Source organism: Balaenoptera acutorostrata, chromosome 13 (genome assembly GCF_949987535.1).
Source record: "Balaenoptera acutorostrata chromosome 13, mBalAcu1.1, whole genome shotgun sequence".
Taxonomy (NCBI): Eukaryota; Metazoa; Chordata; class Mammalia; order Artiodactyla; family Balaenopteridae; genus Balaenoptera; species Balaenoptera acutorostrata.
Genome location: NC_080076.1, coordinates 14,033,127 through 14,050,841, shown reverse-complemented (window position 1 = coordinate 14,050,841; position 17,715 = coordinate 14,033,127). Strand labels below are relative to the sequence as shown.

Sequence of the window (17,715 nt, the reverse complement as noted above, 5' to 3'; positions counted from 1 at the left end):
AAACATGTTTTTTCAGGATCCAGTCAAGATTAATCTACATGCTAGTCGAATGGAAATAAGGGAAATTCAATCAAGTTCCATTCATTGCAAACTGAAAATTTTCTAAGGACAATTCGATGGTGCTATATAGGAAAATTAATATTTTATTTTCTCCTTGAAAAATACTATTCCCTATCTTGGTAACTTAGTTAATAATTAAATACCACTTATTACATTGTCATTTTTAGATTTGCAAGGCAACTTCCAGCTCTACATAGCCTGTTTTCATAGACTCTGCATGTAAAGCTAACGGCTGCCGCCTGGTGGCCAAAAGTACCTATAGCCTTACTTCAGGTCAAGATATGTCAGGATTTAAACACTCATGTCCACACTTAAATCTTTCACGTTACAGAAATAAAGTTATTTATTAAAATAAACTAATCAATTTATTAACTATATATGATATGAATAACAAACTAACAAAGCAAAATTTTTAAGTTAGCATGATATGTTTAACATATAATCAGTTGTTACTTTACTTAATGAATCTCAAGCTTCCTTGCATCCTAAGAGAAACTTAATTTTATGCGCAATAGTATTGCATTTTGGCAGTTCTTTGCTAACAGCCATAACTAATACCATATTTCTTCCTGTGTCAAATAATTCCTATCCTATGATTTTCTACAAGTAGGAACAGTGTTTATTTTTACTATCACAGGAGCCTGTTTCCAGTGCTGTTAAAAATCTGTAGGCCATCTGATCTTTTCTGTTTTCAAATGTATTTCAAAACTGTCCTATTTTTTAGAATTTTGAATCTTAACTCTGCTGACTAAGAAGTTTGTTCTGAGGGGACTAACATTTTTTGAACAAGTTTGTACATCTTTAGTATAGTGATGGTGACTTATTATTTAAAGTCATTTCACATGAAGCTCTTATATAAGTATATACTTCTTATGTGTGTTTGAAATGCTTAAATTTCACCAAAGTTCATTTATTATAATTATCAGATTTTTCTAGAACCTACATATATGACTTCTCATTATTTTAATATACTATGGGGGTAAAAATGATCAGACATTTGGAAATTTTCAGTGGGAACAGGCAGCTAACGTGCTGTCTTAAAGCTTGGGAATTTCTTTTTCCGTTTTTCTTTTATTCACTTTATTTGCCTTCCTAAAGTAGGAGAAAATAGAAAAAAGAAAAGTTGAGAAACAGGCATAGAAGACAATGATATAAATATAACGGGAAATCAGATAGATAAAAATAACAAGGTTATGGTGAGGAGAAGCTGCAATATACAATGAAGACATATTGGCTCAACATTTCACTTCTCATTGTCCAGATGCATTTTGTCTGTTATTTCCTCAGCCTGAGAGAACAGTTGTAGCTAACTTGGCTGAACTAAATAGAAATGTAAGGTCATTATTCAGTTTAAGTTAAATTGACGTATTTTGAGAAATAGCAATGAGTAACGCCTGGGCTTTTATAATTAATATGAATTAAACATTCTATTTTGGTTTTCCTTAAAGTTGGCTACTTTGAAACATCTATGGAAAACATACTTTTTTTTTAATCAGGTTTTACTGTTTTAAAGTCATAGTCAATCAAAAGTAAAAAAACTTACAATTCTGCCTTTCAGAGTCATTTTAAATGGAACTTCATTTTGAAGAGTGAAAAATCTTATTTAAAATTTTAGATTATAAATCTATCAATTCAAATGAAATTATCACAGTTATTTATATATTATTTCATAACAAATTTCCCCAAAAGAAAGTGGTTTAAAATAACACAGTTTATGTGGGTCAGTTTATCTGGGTCTTCTGCTTCAGGGTCTCTTATAAAACTGTAATCAAGGTGTTGGCTGCAGCTATAGCCACCTCAAGGCCCATGGGGGAAGCATTTGCTTCTAAGCTTGGTCGTTGGCAGGATTCAGTTTCTTATGGATCTTTGGACTGGGGACCTCGGTTCCTCACTGGCTTTTGGCCAGAAGTTGCCTTTAGTTTCTAGCCACATGAAACTGTCCAACATGGCAGTGTCTTCATCAAAGCCTGCCAGCTGAGAAGGCAGAAGAGAGTGTCTCACAAGATCGATATCACAGGCTTTTGTAATCTGACCTCCTAAGTGACATACCATCACTTTGGCCATTATTCTGTTCATTAGAAGCAAATCATTGGGTCCAGTCTACACTCAAGGAGATGGGATTACTCAAGGGTATGAATATCAGGAGATGGACCTCATTAGGAGCCATGTCAGAAGCTGCCTACCGCAGTTATCTTGCGTGCAATACCAAAAATTCTCATTAAGAAATATCATTTTGGGCTTCCCTGGTGGCGCAGTGGTAAAGAATCCACCTGCCAATGCAGGGGACATGGGTCGGAGCCCTGGTCCGGGAAGATCCCACATGCCACGGAGCAACTAAACCCGTGCACCGCAAGTACTGAGCCTGTGCTCTAGAGTGCGGGAGCCACGACTACTGAAGCCCGTGCACCTAGAGCCCGTGCTCCGCAACAAGAGAAGCCACCGCAGTGAGAAGCCTGCGCGCCACAGCGAAGAGCAGCGCCACAATGAAGAGCAGCCCCCGCTCGCCGCAACTAGAGAAAGCCTGCACGCAGCAACAAAGACCCAATGCAACTAAAAATAAATAAATAAATAAGTTTAAATCAGCTATACTTCAATAAAAATTAAAATTTTTTTTAAATAAAAAAAAGAGGGCTTCCCTCGTGGTGCAGTGGTTGAGAGTCTGCCTGCCAGTGCAGGGGACACGGGTTCGAGCCCTGGTCTGGGAAGATCCCACATGCCGCGGAGCAGCTGGGCCCATGAGCCACAATTACTGAGCTTGCACGTCTGGAGCCTGTGCTCCGCAACAAGAGAGGCCGCGATAGTGAGAGGCCCGCACACCACGATGAAGAGTGGCCCCCGCTTGCCACAACTAGAGAAAGCCCTCGCACAGAAACGAAGACCCAACACAGCCATAAATAAATAAATAAAAATTTTTAAAAAAAAGAAATATCATTTTACTAATATGACATCGTAGTTTTTAATTATAGAAATACTGGGAAAATAATCACTGATTGTTTTAGTAGCTAGAAACTGAAATTCATTAGAAACTGAAGCATTAAACATATTATAATCTCAGAATGTATATGTGGGAAGTTAATTTAGGAGGTTATGAGATTCAGCTTCACACCAGTAGAGAATCCCTTCACAACATCTCTCACAAATGGTTTTGCCACTGCTGGAGGGACTAGTCTTAAGAAACTTATTTTCTTGGTGGCAGCCCGTCCATTGTGAAAAGTTGAATTTGTACAAAAACATTGTACTTTATGTTAATTAGAGCTGACTCTTTTTAACCCTTTGTCCTAGTTGTGCTTTCTATGCAAATACAAATCTTTATTCATCTGTATTATCTTTCAGGCAAATGATACTGACGGGTTGTGTGGCATTTGCACGTCATGTTGGCCCAACACGTGTAGAAGCTGAACTTTTACCACAGTGTTGGGAACAGGTAAATAACTGTACTGGGTTTTCTCTAGCTATTGTATTCTAATTTATTATAAATGTTCATATTATCTTTTAAAAATGCTATTAGGAAATATGTGGGATATAAATTATGCTACTGTTTCTATAGCTCAGCACAGTGATTTAATAGTCCTTAAGAAAGCTCTGGGATGCTTTGCTTTATTCGTTCTTCCAACAAATACTTAAAGAACACTATTTCCACTGCCAGGTACTGTTGTAGTCACTAGGGATACAGTGGTGAATAAAAGACAATGACATCGTAGTGCAGAGGTAAGAGTAAACAAATAAATGAAACGATGTCTTGTAATTTATAAACTATGAAGAAAAAAAAAGGTAGGCTAAATGTTAGAGAGTGATAGGGAGTGTTATTTTAGAAAGGATGGTCAGAGAAGGAATCTCTGAGAAAGGGATGTTTAGACAAGAATCTGAATCCAATGAGACAAAATACAAAAATACAAAAATTGCTGAGTTCAAGGATCTGAATCAAGTGAGATACAAAATACAAAAAATATACAAACTAATGAGTTCAAGGGAAAGGAAGAGGTTGTGTGTATGTGTAGGTAGGTAGGTAGATAATAGAAATCGTATCTGTATATATTGTATACTTGTATATATTACAAGTATATACAGAATATAAAGTGTAAACCTTTGATGTAGGAGGTTTATATATATTTATATTTCAACTCACTATTTACTAACAATGCTTCTGGTTTTATGTTGAATTGTAATATTCCAGTCCTCTCTAGAACTCAGAATCTTTAACTTTCTAGACTCCATATTTAGGTCATTAAGTAACTTATTCTTCCATCTTAAAAAGATGGATTTCTTACTTATGAAGACAAATTGCATGGCCTTATTTATACTAGCTTTGTCACTTATTCTTAAGAAAAATTATTAGTCTCTGGAATATCGCTAAAGTTTACGGTCTTTTAGAATTCTGTTCCCATTTTCTTTGAGTATTCATTTTTTTCTTTAGAATTTAGTGGCGTCATATCTAGATTCAGTATTTAAAAGGGAACATTATATATATCCATATTATCTCTGACAATCCATATGTCATCTAGAGATTATAGTGCATACTAATTTAGGGTTAGGCTGTAACCACCGAAAAGTCAAATTAACTTGGAAACAACATATACAACCTTGAATTTACAATTCTGTACAGTTATACATATGTACATGTAATTTTTAATAGTTTTTTCCATTTTTTTTTCTTCTTTTAACTTTTATTGAGATGTAATTCAGAGAGCGTACAATTCACCTATTTAAACTGTACAATTCAGTGGTTTTTGTAGTCACAGAGCTACACAACCATCACCACAGTCAATTTTAGAACAATTTTATCACCCCCCAAAGAAACCCCAACCCCTTGAATTGGTTCTTGTATTTCAAGATTGTTTTGGCTATTCTGGGTCCCTTGAATTTCTGTATGAATTTTAAGATCAGCCTGTCGTTTCTGCAAAGAAGCCAGCTGAAATTTTATAAGGATTGTGTTGAATCTGTAGATCAATTTGGAGAATGTTGCTATCCTAATAGCCTTTCAATCCATGAATTTAAATGTCTTTCCATTTATTTAGGTCTTTTAAAACTTCTTTCAGTAATGTTTTATAGTTTTCAGAATATTACTTATGCACTTTTAAAATTTATTCCTGAGTATTTTCTTCTTTTTAATACTATTGTAAATAGAATTTTTAAAATTTTCTGTTTGTTCATCACCAATATATAGGAATACAGTTGATTGTTGTGTGTACATTTAATTTTGAGACTCATTTTGCTAGACTAAAGGAAAGTCAAATAGAAGTTTACATATTACATACTATGACATTCAAACTATTTTGTTTTAAGGTTACTATTTCTGGATTAAATTTTATTCAGAGATGTCAGTTACCAACGTCTCTACCACCACCTCTTCTGTAACCTGAATAAACATGGATATTGGGGATCTATCTAGCCACCTACCTCCAGTTTGTTGCCCAATAGATCGCTACATAATTTCTTTTCTTAATTTTAGGCATCCAATACATTAATGAATTATGTCACCTTTTCATATGGGAATATGAGAACAGATACACTTCTTTTCCAGTCAAAGAAAGATTTATATTCTATGAAGAAGACATATGGGAACAAAACCCAGTATGTGTCATTTTTTTTGTTTTTGTTATTTTTTGTTATGGTTCAGTGTAGTCATTACAATAGCAAAACCCCTTCATCTTGCACGTGCAAACAGGAATGAATTGACGTCCGCTTACTTTAAAAACAAAATCATAACACCAGTCAAGGGCTCTGGTTAAATCATCGATTAATTTACGTCCTAATCCCTGAGGTAAAAAAAGAGGACTGAGGAATCATTCCTTGCACATATTGTAGACTGTATCAGTAAATATCTAGAAGCTGGGTTTTCCAAATTTAAAAATATACTAATGTTGCTAGGGAAGGAGAAGGTTGCTCCTGACATCCTAAGGAAAGCTTAGTCTTGGGCAAGCCCGCAATCTCTAGACACCTTGCCATATTTTCATCTTTGCTTTTATCTTCTTTCTCTTTAACAGGTAACCCCTGTGACCTCATTTTTTAGGCTCTCCCTGATTCCCTTAATCCTGATCCAGGTATAGGGATCCCCGAAGTGGAAAAGAAAGAAGCTTTATTGCATTCCTAACAGGATTTGTGGTGAAAAATAATTCTCTATTGGAGGAAGGGAGGGTATGTTGTTTATGCTTGATTTATTTCTTTTTTACTCTAGATTAATCACAAATACCCAGAAAGAAGATTGCTTGTGGCGGAATCTTGTGGAGCACTGGCACCTTACCTTCCTGTAAGAATTGTAATTTTTTCTTAAAAACCTTTTTCTTCCTTTTTTAACAATAGAGAAACCTTTTTTTCAGGTGTCTAATTATACAGTTTAATCCAAATTCTGTCCTAACAAAGGAAAAAGATGAGCCAAAAAGAGAAGGCTCACGTTGACACCATATGGCATTGCAGACAGATAGGTACATTAACCATTGATTTTGCATGAGTATAAACATATTAAACCTCATCAGCAATTCTCAGAGTGTGGTCTGAGGACGCTGAGGGTCCCATGAGATGAAAATTATTTTCATAATAATACCGAAACATTTTTTGACTTTTTCTCTGTTTTGACATTTACATGTTGGTGCAAAAGCTGTAATGGGCAACAATGCCAGTGCATTAGCACTGATCAAGGCAGTGACACCCAAATAGACAGATAATGATTGTATTCTTCACTGCCATGCACTTGCAGAAAAAATCAATTTCACTCAAAAATAAGCTTGGTGAATCAGTAAAATTATTAATTCTACTAAATTTTGACCCTAAGTATGCATGATTTTAATATTCTGTGTAATAAAATGGAAGATACTCATATCAAGCCCTTTTGCTGCATTCTGAACTATGATGGCTGTTTCAGGAAAAGCACTCGAGTTGTAAGCTAAACCAGTTTTAGTTGACAGACCACTAAAAAAAAAGCTGTGGTTATTCAAACTTGGGATTTTGACAGACATTTTCATGAAAATGAATAAAATGGAACCTGTCATTTCAAGGAAAACAAGTAGACAGCATTCATTGCCAGTGATAAAAGTGGAACTTCTAAGTGAGAACAAGAATTTTGGAAAACTTTTATTCACCACTGTGAGCTTGACAGCTTCTATTCTTACCAGAAGAGGCTATGAAAATACCTCTCCCTTTTTCAATTATATGTCTGTGTGAGGCCAGATTTTCTTAAATACTTCAACCAAAACAGTACAACACAGTTGAATGCTGAGCAGGTAAGAGGATCTATCTTCTTTTAAGTCAGACATCAATGAGATTTGCACAAAATATAAAACAACACCATTCTTCTCACTAATTTTTTGATTATAGTTATTTTCATTAAAATTATAATTTCATTATGTTAACCTTTAATGAGTTTATTGTTGTTTTTAATGATTAATCATTTTAAATTTCTCTTTTTTTATTTCTGATATGATAAATGTCAATAGATATTACCCACCCAAACAAAAGCTGTTTGAGGTGCTCATTAATTTTTAAATGACTAAAGGAATCCTGCCACCAAAAGATTGAGAACCACTGGACTGTTGTGCCCTTTTAGGTATCTTCCCCTAGGTCTAGGGCTTAGAAGGGGTAGAGGAATGAGGTGACATCAAAAATTATTTTAATTTAAACAACCATAGTTTAAAGCAGAGCTTGACAAAATACAGCCTGGAACCAAATCTAGTCCATAGCCTGTTTTTATAAATAAACTTTTATTGGTACACAACCACACCCATTTGTTGTGTATTGTCTGTGTCCACTATCACACTGCAACAGCAGAGCTGAATAGCTACAACAGAGACTTTTTGGCCCCAAAGCCAAGAGCATGTACCATCTGGCCCATTACAGAAAGTTTGCTGACCCCTGCCTTAAAGGGTCCTTTCTGTAAGATTGTTCTTTTAAAGGGGTACAAAAATTGGAATTGTATAATACATGAGCTGTTTATGTTGCATTTACTGTTACCTCATAATCTTTGGTGAAGAGTGAGAAACCAATAGTCAAACAATTGTCTTTTTAAAAAATAAAATTTGGGGGCTTCCCTGGTGGCCCAGTGGTTGAGAATCCACCTGCCAATGCAGGGGACACGGGTTCGATCCCTGGTCCGGGAAGATCCCACATGCCACGGAGCAACAAAGCCCATGCGCCACAACTACTGAGCCTGTGCTCTGGAGCCCGTGAGCCACAACTACTGAGCCCACGTGCTGCAACTACTGAAGCCCATGCGTCTAGAGCCTGTGGTGCGCAACAGGAGAAGCCACCACAATGAGAAGCCCGCGCACCAACGAGGACCCAACACAGCCAAAAATAATAAATAAAATAAATAAATTTAAAAAATAAATAAATAATATTTTTGGTTTTTTATTCAGAAAAATATAAAGAATAAAGAATAATTCATAGTCTCACTCCCAGTAACATTTTTTTTATTTTGTTAAAAATAAATTTTCATGCAGTATAGAAAAGAATAAAATGAAAGTCAAAGACTTCCCTGACCCTAGTCATTATCCCCAAAGATTACTTCTGTGGGTAATGGTTTTTAATTAATACTTACAGAGAATAAAAATTTATGCATATACCAGCTTGCATTTTTACATCATTTAAATTTTTCTTACCCAGAATTAATCACTCTGTGTGTTAAAAGAAGCAAAATACAGAGATATTAACAGTATGTGAAATTTTAAAATGCACACAAGGGAATCTTCATTTTTAAATTTCACAAACCATTAATACCTGTGTATCTTGCTGCTTTTAACATATGCATTTTTTATTTTGACAGTGTTAAATTGCCCCCAACCAAGATAGCACAGATTGTACTCCTATCAACAGTGCATTGGAGTTCTTATCTTGCCATACTTCAACTGGACATAATCACTTTTTTTTTAATGTTTGCCTATCTTTTAAGAGAAAATTATCTTATTGTTGTGATAAATCATATAGATAGATATACATGAGTGAGTTTGAGCATCCTATTACTTATTGTTCTAAGACAGAGATGAACATCACATGCTATCGAAGAAGAAGGAAACTGTTCCACACTGCTCCTAGTACTAGAATGCTAAGCAGTATTAATAATGGACTTAATGTTTCCTACATGAACCTCCACTTTCTTGTTCCCCACTGTAACTGGTAACAGTAAAACCTCAGTGCGGTCATGGCTTAAATGGAGTAAAGCATCCTGACTTGTCCTATGGGTTCCCTTAGCATACTGAAACTAACTGCCACAGTTGACCTCAGGCTAGATCATTGCAAAGCAAATACTCAGCTGAAGTTTACTTACCTCTGTCCTTTTGCCTGTGCTGATATTAACCAAAAAGCCCTTTTAATACACTTTAAAAAAAATTGGGGGAAGCAATTTTAGCCTAAAGGATAAATAAACAAGGCTGTACCAAAAGGCATATTCACCAACCTAAATGTAACCAAAATTTGCTAAACTTACATATATTTTTGTCTCTAAAAGTCAAAACAAAAACTAGGTCATTTAAAAATGTCTTTTAAGACCTTGCTTTGCATACCAGATCACACTGTAAATTTATGAAAATGATCATATCCTTTTATTTTAACTATTATATGTAAAAGTAACTTAAGTTTAAAGAATTTTATAAATTTGTCAACTTACAATAACGGTACAGAAAAAGGGAAGGGAGGGCAAGAATTTGTATAACAGTAACACTTTATTCTAACCTCAGACATTAATTAGGCTAAAACCATGGGAAAAAATTGTGTGAAATTAAGACACAACAGTGGTTGACATTATATTAAATAACATCTGAAAATATCAATGCAGTTTTTTAAGCACTTTTAAAGTTTACTCTCATGTTTTATCATCCTGTTTTAATATTTTTTCTCAGTTCTTCAGAAAATAGAACACCAGGATTTCATGTTTTCCACACTCCTACCCCAGGCAAATGTTTTGCTTACCAGAGTGATTTTTGTAATCCCTCCTATCGTTATGACTGTCAGTGCTGTTCTCTGAGTTGTACAGGTAGTGGTAGAAGAGTCATTGTCTGTTTATAGCAGAGTGTTGACTGTTGATTTGCCAAAAGGGCACTGTAAAGGTTTGAGGGATTGACACATATTTAGAAAAATACAAAAATATGCTGGGAGATGATTAATACCAAGTTCAGGGTAGATGTTATCTTCAGAGAGGGAGTTGGAGGAAGGGGGAGAGGGTGGAGGAGAGTGATATTTCAGCTGTATCTGTAATGTCATGTCTTTCAAAAATGAGGACTTGGAGCAAACATAGCAACATGTTAATATATATTTAATCTAGATTTTTGAATACATGGATATCTCATTTTCTATCCTTTTCTGCTGCTAGTGTAAATAAATAGTAAAACATGTTCTTGTTTATTTTCAGAAAGAAATCCGTAGCTCCTTGGTTCTTTCAATGTTGCAACAGATGTTAATGGAAGATAAGGCAGATTTGGTAAGAGAAGCTGTGATCAAAAGCCTCGGTATCATTATGGGATACATTGATGATCCAGACAAGTATCAACAGGTATGTTTTTCAGAATGAATCCCATTTATTTCATTATAAAATTCCAAGTAGTATAATATTCCAAATCTCTGATTCAGATAGCCTATAATCTATAGTAGGGATGGCAGACGTGTCAACTTTAACCAGTTGAAGTTGGCTGCCTGGTTTCAATTCTGCTATTTCAAGGAGGAGATGCTTTGATTCATTTATAGTATCTGCCACAGCTTTGTGGCAGTAAACTGGCAACAAGCATGGCGTGTTACCACCCTTTCTCTTTGGTTTCCCCATCAACGATAAATGACATTTTTCTTTAAAGAAATTGGGAAGGGTAGGATTACGAATGGTTTTCTTTCTTGCTTAAAATATCTGCTAAATGTACTGCAGTGTATATTTATTACATATTATTATGTTTTTTAGGTTTTTTTGTTTTAAATCTACATTTTGCCTGTTTCCTTTTGGCAGGGTTTTGAATTGTTGCTGTCAGCCTTGGGTGATCCCTCAGAAAGAGTAGTTAATGCAACACATCAAGTATTTTTACCAGCTTATGCTGCCTGGACTACAGAACTTGGAAATTTACAGTCTCATCTTATACCTACATTGCTGAACAAGATTGAAAAACTTCTCAGGGTAAATACTTCCTTTATTTATATAGCTAATAGAAATTTAAAAGGTGTGTTCTAAGGCATCTTGAAAGAATGTTGGGGGAACAAAGACAGAAAGTACCACTTAGCAAACATTCTAATTAACTACCTGTTAAAGACTCTATTGGTCTGGAGCCAAGGGAGATTTGAGGAAGTTTTGCTTGACTGAAGCTAGAGGAGAAAGAGCATGATCTGCCGTTTTTTAGCTAAAATAGCACCTTTGTGGCACTAATTTGTATACTATTCACAGTGCTACCTCTTCCTAGCCTCTTCTGAAGACTTAAATATTTTAGATAAAGTGTCAGCATCAGTTCCCAGAATGCAGAGATGACTAAAATATGAGTCTCTAAAGCTTTCTTATTTATACAGTGTCAAAATGCTTTAACTTTTTTTCACTGCAGTAGTGCATGTCCTGACTTTTTAAAGTGAACTTTCCATTCTTCCCAAGTAAAAGAATTGAAGAAAAGTTGAAGAAACAATAGAAACTTCTTGGTCTAATTTTTGTACTAAAAGTCTCTTTTAGAGTCTAGAAGAAAAACATTTCTTTAATGTGTATTAATTATGTACCATTAAGGTAGATACTTTATAAATAAAATATATTATTTCATTCTTATAACCATTTGAATTATATTTTGTTTTTTGTGTGGAAACTGAGTGTTCAATTAACTTGCTCAGGGTCCCAAAGCTGTCAAATGACAGAACCAGGATCTGATATCAGTCTCTAAAACCAAACTCTTGCCCTTTTTACCCCTAGATTTTAAAGGCTCTTAACATAATGTATTTTAACTACTCTGTAGATAGTCTTATATGTATACACATGTATTCATTTAATTTAAAAATTGGGCTGTTTTTTCTATAAATTTCAAAATGGGTGTTAAAAAAACTATAAATAGACAACTAGACTGAAGTACTCCTTTTTATGAAACCTAGGGAATTTTTTTAAGTATTTTTTTTTTAATATTTGCATTCCTTCTATCTGAGAATTATCCGTACCTGGTTTTTTTGTTTGTTTGTTTGTTTGTTTGGGTTTTTTAAAATTTTATTTATTTATTTTTGGCTGCATTGGGTCTTCCTTGCTGCACGCGAGCTTTTCTCTAGTTGCGGCGAGCCAGGGCTACTCTTCGTGCAGTGCGCAGGCTTCTCATTGTGGTGGCTTCTCTCGTTACGGAGCACAGGCTCTAGGCGTGCGGGCTTCAGTAGTTGCAGCACGCCGGCTCAGTAGTTGTGGCTTGCGGGCTTTAGAGCTCTGTAGTTGTGGCACACAGGCTTAGTTGCCCCGCGGCATGTGGGAATCTTCCCGGACCAGGGCTCGAACCCATTTCTCCTGCATTGGCAGGCGGATTCTTAACCAGTGAACCACCAGGGAAGCCCTGTACCTGTTCTTTTTTTTAGCTCCATTTCATAACACAGCTAATTCCACATTGTTGCTAAACATAGCTTCAGTATTCAGCACACAAAGTAATTCTTCCATGAAGAAATTAACTAATTTAGAACTTGATAGTAAAAAACTAACATATCTGATATTTCTGACACAGTTGTTATTTATAATATAGTAATGACATCTCAAGTGGATTTGAACAGCAATAAATGTTTTCCTCTCTAATGATTCTATTTTTCACTTTAATATTTGGTTTCTGTGTACCACAGTGATCCTTTTACTCTTTTTTTTTCTGTTATCTCTTTCTTTTGTTTCCTTTTGACATTTCTTCTCCTACATTTTATCTATGCATTGAATTGTTTTACAGTGCTTCCAATGCTGGCAAATACAGTTGTCACCAAATCTATAAAAGGAGTTAGGAATAGCAAGTGCTGCTGCTCTTTTAGCAGTTGAGCGTTTAAAATGATTCCTGTGGCTCACTTTAATTTCTTTAACCTGACTTATAAAATGTCAAAAGATAAGACCCTCTTAAAAGAAAAAAACCTGTAAAAGAAGTTCCATACAAATGAAATGACTGATGTTCACCCTAAAGTTTTCCATACAAAAGATTCTATTACTTCCACAATGCCTTAGTACTTCACATTTTCACATACTCAGAGAAATTCAGAAAAGATTCATGGTCATCTCCATTAGGTGTGATGCTGTGAGTCTAACATACATGTCCTTAAATGTCTTATTGTTTGCCACAGAAAGGAAGAACATCATAAATATATAACGTCAGAAGACTAAAATTAGCTTTCACCTCCTTATATTTCAGGAAGGAGAGCACGGGCTGGATGAACATAAGCTCCACATGTATCTGTCTGCCTTGCAGTCCTTGACCCCATCTCTCTTTGCATTAGTGCTCCAGAACGCACCTTTCTCCAGCAAAGCCAGGCTTCATGGTGAAGTGCCACAGACGGAAGGTACTGAACTTAAATTATGGAAGGAAGATGTAGTATATTAACAGCTTAGCTTCCCAAAGAATCGTTTCTGATTAAAAATGTAAAAGTCACTTTATGTGACGGCATAATTACTAAAATGTATTGTATGTGTGGAACTGCATGGCCGCAGATTGTACGATATCTGGGGTGAACTACACGGCTCCATCTCTTATGGATAAGCCTCGCGGTATTATTTTATAATATTTGTACTTTCTTTCCATTCTTAATCTAGAGCCTTTTTTATAGCCTTTTTTTATAGAAAATAAGTGTTTTCTTTCATTAATAGAGCTGAATTAATAGTTACCAGGGCTATTTATGAAGCTTTTCATTTCCACTTTCTTTATATTTTTTCTTCCCCAGCTATTTCATCTTATGTTCAGTAGGGGAAGGTAAATGTAATTACTCTTTCCTGCTATGTCCTTGATAGGAATATAAGCATATGCAGCACAGGGGTTTTTTTTTCCAAAAAAAAAATATGATTTATTTTCAGAAATACATGAAATTGATAGCAAGAGCCAGTATTTTCTTAGCTCAAAGTCTAGCTAACTAGTAAGTGACCTTTGATCCATGGCACGTGGTAGCCCCACTGCACCTAACCCCCAGGATAAATGGCTATAGACAAGTTATTACTATGTATGAGATGCCTTTGCAGCTTTTTTCAGATTTGTGAATTAGCCGTGTCTCTTACGGGCTTCTGATAGACAAAAGAATTATAACATTGAGAAAATCAACACACAGTGTTTTTAGAATTATTGTTTTCATGTAAAGTAAACTGGGCTACCGATAATCTTTGGGATATGAAGCAGTGTGTCCACGAATACACAAAGCACAGCATAAAAATGGTGTATACTGTTAGAATGCCAGTTTTACTTCGAAAATTGAGAATGGATGGGGTAGAGTTAGTTTTATATTTTTTAATGATATTGAGGAGAATGAAAATTCAAACTTTTAAGATAAATCTTCATAAAGCACTCACAGCTGGCTACTTTAGGTTCTACCCCTTCACTCATTAAGACACTTCATCTGCCTAGGGACTTTCCTGTCTTTCTAATTCCCTCTCTTTTTCTTTCTATCTTGCTGTATTGTTCTGCTGGGGCCAGCATAACGAAGTACCATAAACTTAGTACTTTAACAACAGATATTTATTGTTTCACAGTTCTGAAGTGAACTCTCTAGAAGTCTGAGATCAAGGTGTCAGTAGGGTTGGTGCCTTCTGAAGGCTGTGAGGGAAAAGCTGTTTCATAGCTCTCTCCCAGCTTCTGGTGTTTTGCTGGCAATCTGTGGTGTTCTTTGGCTTGTAGATACATCACCCCAGTCTCTGCCTTCATCTTCACATTCCGTTCTCCATGTATGTGTGTGTGCACGCGCACGCACTTGTCTCTGTCCAAATTTCCCTTTTATAAGATCAGTTATATTGCATTAGAAGTCCACGCTATTCCAGTATGACTTCATCTTATCTAATTATATCTGCAACAACAATATTTCCAAATAAGGTCACATTCTGAGGTTCTAGGGGTTCGGACTTCAACATATGAATTTTTAAGGGAGACACAGTTCAACACACAGCACTTGCTATCATTCATTCATTTAGCAAATAATTCTTAAATGTCACCTATTGCCAAGCACATGTTAGAGATTAGATAGAAAATTTTAAAAACTACTTTACCATCCTGAACATATTCCTTCTGGTGTTTATGTGACCTTTCCTTGTGATTATGTCTTTATCATGCCAAAAATAATCTTTTAAGTTCTTATTGACTTAATTTGACCCTCTGACTTTTAATAGTAGCTGTAAATGTTAATGTTATTATTCTCACATGTAGGTTATGATACATTTATTATAAATGAGGAAATATTATATCCTTATTTAGGGTCTATCTATATATCTATGTCTCTGTGTCTATATGTACATCTGTATAATTTGGGATACAGTTTATTACAAGTGAACATTTAATAGTTTTCTCTTACATAATGAAAATTCCAGAGCACTAGCTAATATTTACACTTGGGATACACTCATAAACAAAACAGACAAATATCTCTGCCATGAAGAGCTTACGTTCTAGTGAGAGGGAAATACATTGAAGAGTCATAACAGTTGTTATTTTGCTGGATTTGTATAATTGTGGTAATTTTTTGACAATAAAATACCTATTAAAATGGCGTTCTGGGGACTTTTCTGTATGGTTACAAGTTAGATGCTCAAATTTTTAAAAATCTTTTTAAATAGAATAATGTTTTGAGGTCCCTGAACCATTCTGATTGCTTATCTGTTAGAACTGAGTTATCCAAGTAATTGCTTATTTCTTGACATTGTTTTGCTTCTGTTGCACCTAGCTTTAAATCTTTGGACCTCACTTTGCCTATAATAAATCTTGACATTATCTGATTTACTTTTAACTGTTCCACTATTTTTCAATAGTTAGTCAGTATTTTTGAAGGAATAATATATTGATACATTCCATCATAGTATCACAGATTGTGACCAATATGATATAATCCTTTTTGAAATTATCAGATATGCTTTGACAATATAGAAATATGAAGTACAGATATCCCTCACCATCCAAATCTATTTGATTCCTAGGTTGAGATAATGACAACTCAAGCAGAAACCTCAGATAGTATGGGACACCATGTTACCTAAATTCATTTATTTGTTTGTTTGTATGTGTATTATGATAGCAAATAGGAGACTTCAGCTAGCAAGGGATAACCTTTATCTGTACTTAAGATATTGTTAAAAGCCTTGGGCAGCATAGGAGGACAATACCATCTTAATTTTGTCTTTGAGCATTTTTAAAGTTATTTCATGTTTTCTTAAGTTTAATAATTATCATTACACCATTAATATGTTTTGAGAAAATGCTGCATCCTTAATTGTGTCTTTTTAGGGTGTTAACCTCTATGCAGGAGTTGCTAGGCCGTTAGGAATTTCTGTTCAACAGTTAATGAGCTGTTGGTAGCATTATTCACTTAACAGCCATCTAAGACCTGTTCTTTAATAACCTGGAATCTAATTATGATCTGTAGAATCATAGATTTTATTGATGTGTTCAAATTTTACAATATACTAGTATATATTCATGTTTTATTTACATAATTTTAAAAGTAATTTTTTCAGTTTTTCCCCCAAAACTTTTAAAGTATATACCTGAGACTCTGGTTATAATATTTATAATACATTTTTAAATAATAATTTTGCTTTATCTTACTGGTCACTGGTTTTAACACTTTATAGTAACTTAATGTTTATCAAACTATGGAACATTTTTTAAATAAATCATTTAATATTGGAGATTAAATACTTAAGAAGCCTGTTCAGCTCAAGTTTTAATGTATTTTAGGTCATTATTCTCTGCTATTAAACAGTTTTTCCCTGCTGTCAACCTATTAGTTTCTTGCTGCCTGAAGGAAATGTTTATCATAGTTATTAGTTTTTGACATCAACAGGCTGGTGGAATTACAAGTATTTCTATTTTTTTAAAACCAAATTCAAATCCACATTTTAGCTGAGATCTTATTTTGTGGCCAATTTTAATTTAAACTAAGTGAAATTTTACTCTTCACTGGCAAGCTCTTTCATTACAATGTTCATTTACTAGTTATTTAGTCTCATAAAATCTTAATTTTTGGGATTTGCTAAATTTGTTCACATGTGACAAAAATTTACAGTTGATCCTTAAACAACAGGAGTTTGAACTGTACACGTCCACTTATATGTGAATACTTTTCAATAGTTAATGCTATAGTACTACATGGTCTGTGGTTGGTTGAATTTGTGGATGTGGAAGAACCTCTGATACAGAGGGCCGACTGTAAGTTGTAGGCGGATTAACCTCTGATTGTACAGGGATCAACTGTATTTCATTTTTTTCTAAAAATGGTTTAATTAATATATTTTAGTTTTATATTTAAAGTCTATAAAAAGCTAAATAAATATTAGGAGGCAGAACCTTACTTTTCTTTTGACAGAATAGCTAACTTTCCAAACTGTCATTTTCTATGTGATTTATTTTGCTTCTAATTTTTGTAGTGACTAGGTTCCCTCGGCCTATGTCGCCTCTTCAAGATGTGTCTACTATCATTGGAAGTCGTGAGCAATTGGCAGTACTGCTACAACTTTATGATTACCAGCTGGAACACGAGGGTACAACAGGCTGGGAGAGTTTACTATGGGTTGTCAATCAATTGTAA

At 34.7% G+C, this 17,715-nt stretch overlaps 1 protein-coding gene across 5 annotated transcripts in view; it reads left to right on the top strand.

Annotated features, from left to right (window-relative positions):
* Nucleotides 1-17,715, top strand: part of RELCH (RAB11 binding and LisH domain, coiled-coil and HEAT repeat containing) — a 122,841-nt gene that overhangs the window by 65,963 nt on the left and 39,163 nt on the right. For all 5 annotated transcript variants that reach the window (XM_057526484.1, XM_057526483.1, XM_057526482.1 and 2 more), the window contains 6 exons: nt 3,394-3,484; nt 6,236-6,307; nt 10,397-10,537; nt 10,979-11,143; nt 13,353-13,500; nt 17,555-17,711. In XM_057526484.1, the coding sequence (XP_057382467.1) occupies nt 3,394-3,484; nt 6,236-6,307; nt 10,397-10,537; nt 10,979-11,143; nt 13,353-13,500; nt 17,555-17,711 (774 nt within the window). The remainder of the gene's footprint in view (nt 1-3,393; nt 3,485-6,235; nt 6,308-10,396; nt 10,538-10,978; nt 11,144-13,352; nt 13,501-17,554; nt 17,712-17,715) is intronic.